General features: G+C 41.6%; 1 protein-coding gene across 1 annotated transcript in view; it reads left to right on the forward strand.

Moving 5' to 3' along the window:
* The first annotated feature begins 3,760 nt into the window (after positions 1–3,760).
* Positions 3,761–6,794, forward strand: part of LOC121388008 (alanine aminotransferase 2-like) — a 27,376-nt gene continuing 24,342 nt past the window's right edge. The window contains exon 1 of the mRNA XM_041519203.1: positions 3,761–3,806. Within this exon, the coding sequence (XP_041375137.1) occupies positions 3,761–3,806 (46 nt within the window). The remainder of the gene's footprint in view (positions 3,807–6,794) is intronic.

The raw sequence follows: 6,794 nt of genomic DNA on the forward strand, positions 1-6,794 counted from the left end.
GGGGAAATCCCAGTGTAAGACCACCGCATCCCATCTACACCTTTATTGCGAAATGCGGCATCGAGTAAATACACAGAAGGCAGTCTGTTAAAAAGACACACCCTAGTTGTTAACCATTACGCTGTTGTTTTTCGCTATTAAACCCATTTTCTTACAAATAAAATTGCACTTTACTTATATTTTATTATTTAGAATATACATTTCCATTCACCTGACGTTTTTTTTTGATAATCCTGGTAATCCTGGTGTTTGTAATACCACAAAATGCATTTTTCGTATTTCTTAAAAACGCATACGCGTCTGAGAAAAAACCGTTGACCAGACAAGGTCTAATCTATTTTTAGAGGGGATCTTCCCGTTTCAACGTCACAGACGTTCGTATACCACGTGACCGTTATTATTTTGGTTCGGTTTGTTTTCTCGTGCATGGTTCGCATAATCAACATCCGATTTGTTGCCGTTTGCTTGTTCATTTGTGAGGGTTTGTTTCAGACAAGTAAGTATCTCAATACAAAACGTTACAAACCCTTAAAACCAATAATTTTGCTAAGTCTTACGATATCTGGAGAGGGGATACAACCTTGGGGGGTGGGGTGGGGGGAACAAGCTATATCGTTACCTTTATTTAAATAGAGTAGGACAAAAGTAAACCCACCTTACATTTTTTGACCTAGGGAGAAGTGCCTCCCCACCTCTGGTTCCTACAGACTATACTACTACTATTACCACTACTAATTCTACTACTACTACTACTACTACTACTACTACTACTACTACTACCAACAATAATAAACGGCATATAATTACTAATAACAATAGGTTAGCCACTAGTACCCGGTGCCGAATAGCAAATGTAGGCTAATTGCGGTATATATATATAATTTATTATTTCAAACACTAGTATAATCAACATGGTCAGTGACGGACTATCATTTTCGTCTTATTCCGATTCAAGTATTATGATTGCTGCAGCAGCCACTTCCTCAACAGTAACACCCATACTGGTAAAATAACTTCCTGTTCCAAACTCATTCTGTTCGCTGTCCAGGACAGAACAGTTGGAACATGCCCAGGAGAGGTGAAAGGAACGCACGCCACGTCTGTGTGCACTCTGGAAAATTTGTCGTGACATAGCCATTTCTGTGCTTCAAGCGACATCTACCGGTGACATCAGAATATTACCTTTCAAAATTATTTCAAGTAATTGGGTCACGGGGATTCCCATGGTATTTATCGATATAAAAGCTGCTTTTTCACTCTATTTTATAAAAACGTGATCTAAGTGTGTTACAGTTTTGTAGATAAACCAAAATTAGAATTAATTTTCACGGGCTGAAACTAGGGCGTGCGACTTTAAATGGGTATTTTGTATTATAATATATATGTAATCTTTGTTCATAGAAATATTAATTTCTTGACAGTTAGTGAAATGGGTCTTGCGTGTTACAATACATTTGTAACCTTTGTTCATAGAAATATTAATTTCTTGAAAGTTATTGTAATGGTGACGTCTTGTATAACAGTTATTGTCGTACTACCAACAGGAAATGACGGATGCGCATGCTCAGTGTTTTTATTCGAATGTGTTGCCAACACGTTATTAATGTTTACCTTCTTCACTTTATCAATAAAACGGTTACTACAGTAATTCATTCTTGTTTTTGATTAACTAAATATTTAAAAAAAAAAACAAGTTCAAAATAATTTATATTGTGCTAATATCCAGTGTTTTTAATTAAGTATATTTATACGTCGTATTCATCTTATATGTCATGTCATAAGGTGTTACGTGCACATTCACAACAAGCTGTTATAGCGCACGCCTGACGTCGGCACAAGAGCCGGCCTTGGCCGGCTCCTCCGTCCATGACAGGAAAGGTGGAGGGGAGAGGAGGGACTGCCTGAACTGGCAGGTGCAAGGGAGCACCAGCAGCCCGATCAAGTCGGTAGCAGGCGGGTGGGGTGGTGCTATGGAATTTTGAATGGAGCAATTAATGCCAAAGAGAAAGGGTGCGCAATTTTGATTGAGGAAATTTGGCGCAATTTTTGAACGGTCGGTCGAAAGGTAAATGGCAGAGCTAATATAGGTTTTGATATTAGTGAATCGAGAGTAGCTCGTTAATTTTAGACCTTTACGATGCTGTGGTATCTCCCTAGGTTGCCCATAGGGCCCTTATAAAGGGCCTGACCGCTTCTGGTCGTGGCATGACAACCCAGGAGAGACTCGTGCCATTGTGTAGACACTGGTAGGCAAGGCAGCTGTTCTGGGTTGGTCCATGTGTTGTTGGAGTGGTCCGCGGTGTCCTCTTCAGTGTCACCAAGTACCAAGTTAGACTACCACAGCAAGTATTGGGGGTTTGGGTAGGGGAGGCCGATGTTCTTTTGTTCAGCTTCCCCCGGGTGCATTGCAATTGTGTACTCGGAACCGGTATTCTTTTTTCCGGTTCCTTATTAGAGTACGTACTGGGCCATTAAATGGGGGCGGGTGCATTGTTATCATTAGTCAGTGCACCCTGTGTACTGATGCGGTGAGCGTGTAGTCTGTGTGTGAATCCTAGTTTTGTGTTAAGGTTGTACTTATTGTCTTAAGTCCCTATTCTAGTGAGTTAAACGGTCATTGATGACCACCCACCCCCCTCCGTCTTTGTATAGCGTTGAATACAATGACGGAGGGATGGGATGGGAACTCTATTTACGTGCCGATATCCACAGAGGTTCAGGCACGCCCACCTCGGATTTAGCATCTGACTTCGCCAGTGACCAATTCCGGGGAGGAGGGGGAAGGGTAGAGGGGAATAAAATATGTAGGGGAGTAATTTAGAAACGTGGTATGACCACTTAAAGCAAACAAATAAAAATAAAGGGGACTTAAAACTTTAAACTAATTTTAATTTAGATAAATATTTTTAGAAGCACCAATTCAATATAGCTAACTCAGGTTACAAGTAATATTTAGACGGTGCACTATATTTTTCAGTCGGGCAGGTCTAAAATACTAATATAATAAAACTGAATAATATAATATTTACTTATGTTAATACATTTAATTATTTATAGTCTTAGGCCCTGGAGGAATAAGGATTCACAAAGGGGGGAGCATCGCGCCCAATCCAGTCAACGATCAAACAGGCGGATAGCCCAGTTCGGCTAATCCGGATTTCCATGGGGTGGAGGTTCCGGGGGAGGGAGGTCTCTTACCAGGCATTCTATCGGCCCAAACCACCTACGCCCTAGCGCACCCAAACAGCACCCTACCACGGCGCCCCCCCCTCCCATCCCGCCCACCCCCAAGTTATCCATGTAGCACAGTAGGGCACCCAACGTTTGATAGAGAAGTGAACACCACAAGTCCTGTGATTGGTTATAAATGTGAGTGTGTTGGTTGTAAAAAATAATAGTTTCATCTGGGTAAAAAAAATGTGCAATTTTATTTCATCTAGTACCAATGTGTCAAGTAGCCTTGTGCTTGAAACATGTATGGGGTACCTGTAAAAAAAAAGTACTCGAATTTTGTGCGAAACTAGGGTAGTCATAGACGCTACCCGTTATCTCAGAAACGAGCAGCTTGACCCCCATTTTTTTCTGATTCACTTTAAGTGTAAGGGGTGGTAGTATTTATATCCGTGGCGTTTGTGTCGGTTGATACGTTGCAGGTAGGAGTTTTAGCCACATATGTTACTATTGTCGTCTATGGGATTTGATTTGGTATTATACACCCTATAGGGATAGGAAGGGAGGGAATGATAGGATTGGAATGATAATGGTAGTGAAAGCCCGCCAGGCGCCGTCCGGAGTAGTGGTGAAACGTATAGTTGAGGAGACGGAGGGGGAGTTAAACTAGCCTAGCTATCTAATTTGAAGGGTTAAATCCTTATAGTGTAGGTATTGGTTTAAAAAGCCTAGTGCTTGGCATACTTAACTTTATTACCAATGCAATGAAGTGAAACTAACAGTGGCAAGTAGCAACTGTTTACATATATGGACCAATCTAGGTACTTAGTTTGAAGAATTTTGATTCCCGCCCCCTAAATATAGTATCTTAGTAAGCTTACTTGGTTTGTCTTCAGCCTATCTGGACAGTTGGTTAGCGGTTTTCCTGCATGTCTTTGCTTCTGGAACCCTAATTGACTTACCGTAGTTAGCTAGGATTGAATGCATCAGTAATAAAAAAAACATGGTGCGGGTGCAAAGTCAAATTCGTGCAGTTTATATACAGTTAGGTGTAGTGGGGTTCTTGATCCGTGATCGGCTGGATGGGACCAATGAGAGTGCTGCAAAAAATAGGCGATAATTAGTGATGTCCTATCTTGGTTGACTGTCTAACGATTTTGATTGGCTGGTTAGTTAGCCAGTTGGGTAACTGCGATTTCGATCCTGTCTTAGTGAAAAAAAAGCAGAAAACAAAATCAAAAAAAGAAAAGAAAAGCAAGCTAATGTTTCGCTAATGGAGGGGATATATACCAATTGCCAATCACGAGTTCCAGAACATGAATATATATTTACAGTAAAATAATACGGTTATCGTGGTTAGGTCTGGCTAGTACCCCCACTGTCGTCCCCCTGGCATGGAATGTGTATTAGGTCGCGGTGATTAGAGTCGCTATTCCATTTGGGGGTCCGTCCATGTGGGGGGTTCTTCCAGCTATTTTGTCAGGTATAAGCCGCTTTAGTCATTACACCGTTCTCTCCACGGGTTGGGATACGTGGTCGGTTCAAGTGCGTACGGTCGATGTTCCATCAAGGGAGTCACAGGTGCAACGATTCAAGCATTGTCATATCTAACGGTTATTAAATCATTCGCTACCGTCCCGCCGTTGATCCCCGGGATGGAGTGATTGTTTGGTCGAGTGCTTAAGGTCGCTCTTCCATCCAAGGGATGTACAGGCGGGTGGTTTTGAGTAATTGTTAATTTATATTGTTAAATTTATGCCAGCTAATTTGGCTAGGTATATGCTTTAACTTTTGTCATTTCACCGTTCTCTCCCCGGGTTGGAATACGTGGTCTGTTCGAGTGCGTAAGGTCGATGTTCCATCCAGGGAGTCACAGGTGTAACGAGTTAAGCAGCATATTGAGTACTTATCTTAGTTATAGATCGCCACCTTTCCTCCGTTGGTCCCCCGGATTGGAGTGCATGTCGGTCGAGTGCATAAGGTCGCTCTTCCCTCCAGGAGACGTACAGGCGGGTGGTTTGTGATCATTTTCTAGTTTTAGTTTTTAAATTTATGTTTATCAAGAGCCCAGTCAGTGTGCTACGTTTTCCCATCCTACCTGCGATCAGTCGGGTTGGGGGTCCGCGTCGACTGAACGCTGGCAAGGCGGGCAGTACGTGGCACTTATAGTTTTGGTTTGGTGGACTGGACGAATTGATATACTGCTTTGAAGGTTTTATGTTTTAGATATTTATCGGGATTAAGTAGAAAGTTAGGCGTAATTGGTGTGTTATGGTTGGCTTCGGCTATTGATTCTATCATTAGTTTTCTATGTCTGTTGTGTAACGTGCAATCCCGGGTGCCACACTCACAGTCAGGGGTTTTATTGGTGAAAGAGCAGCTGTTAAGCTGCGATGATTTACCTATGCGCAATTTAGTAATTATTTTATCCACATAAGTGTTTAGGTGTTTAGGTTGTATAGAGTTGACTAGTGGTTTGATGTTATAGTGCCATGTATTGGTTGTTAGGTCCCAGTTGGCCTGCCATTGATTAATGTAATGTTTTCTTGCTTTTGAAATGAGTTCTGAAATTCCTAAAGGTAGTGTTGTAATTTTACTAGTGATTAAAGTCTGGTCTGGTAGATTTATTAGTTTGAAGTGAATGGATAGAGCTAAGACTGTCTGAGAAAATAACGCTTTTTGGGTATTTTTGGGTTTTGATCCAGATTAGAGCTTCATGGATGGCTGTCAGTTCTGCTGTATAGACTGATAGATTATCTGACAGCCTGGCGTATTTAACTAATTTAGAGTGTTTAGATATTTTTGTCTTCAACTATTGCGAAGCCAACCCTACCGTTATCTGGATTTTTTTTAGCCATCCCTGTAGATATGGATGTGCTCAGGGTAATTTTCGTCGGCTGCGGCTTCGAACAGGATTTTCTTAAATGGTAGGAATGGAGTTGAATCCGTAGCTTGTTTAATTAGATATGGTGTGTGGCACTCGACTGGCTGATTAATATGTTATAGTGCCACTGGCGTGTTATCTATACCTACTTCTATTTCTATTTTACTAGCTTTAGTGGCGAAAGAATCGTTAAGAATTTGATTGGTTTTGAATACTAGTCCTGGTTTAGCTATGATAGGAGTGAGTTCCTGAACTGGGTGATCTAGTTTAAGAGAGTGGATTTTTTAATGATAATTAAGATGTTGAAGATTGCGACGATATTTCAGTGGCATAATGTTAAACTCAACTTCTAAGCTCTGTCCGCTGGTATTTGATGGAACTTTAGCTATCATTCTAACAGCTTGGTTTTGAATGGCATCTAATTTATGTAACAGTTTAGGGGCGGCGCAACTGTAGGAGAGTATGCATGCTTTGTAAACCATAAGCATTGCCTCTGTTTGCGCTCCCCAACTGGTACCTGAGATGGCTCTTAACAAGTTAGGGTTAGGGTTAGGGTTAGGGTTAGGGTTAGGGTTAGGGTGGAATAAGGGTTATGGGTTAGGGTTATGGGTTAGGGTTAGGGTTAGGGTTAGGGTTAGGTTAGGGTTAGGTTAGGGTTAGGGTTAGGGTTAGGGTTAAGGGTTAAGGGTTAGGGTTAGGGTTAGGGGTTAGGGTTAGGGTCAGGGTCAGGGTCAGGGTC

This window comes from Gigantopelta aegis, chromosome 14 (genome assembly GCF_016097555.1).
Source record: "Gigantopelta aegis isolate Gae_Host chromosome 14, Gae_host_genome, whole genome shotgun sequence".
NCBI classification, from domain to species: domain Eukaryota; kingdom Metazoa; phylum Mollusca; class Gastropoda; order Neomphalida; family Peltospiridae; genus Gigantopelta; species Gigantopelta aegis.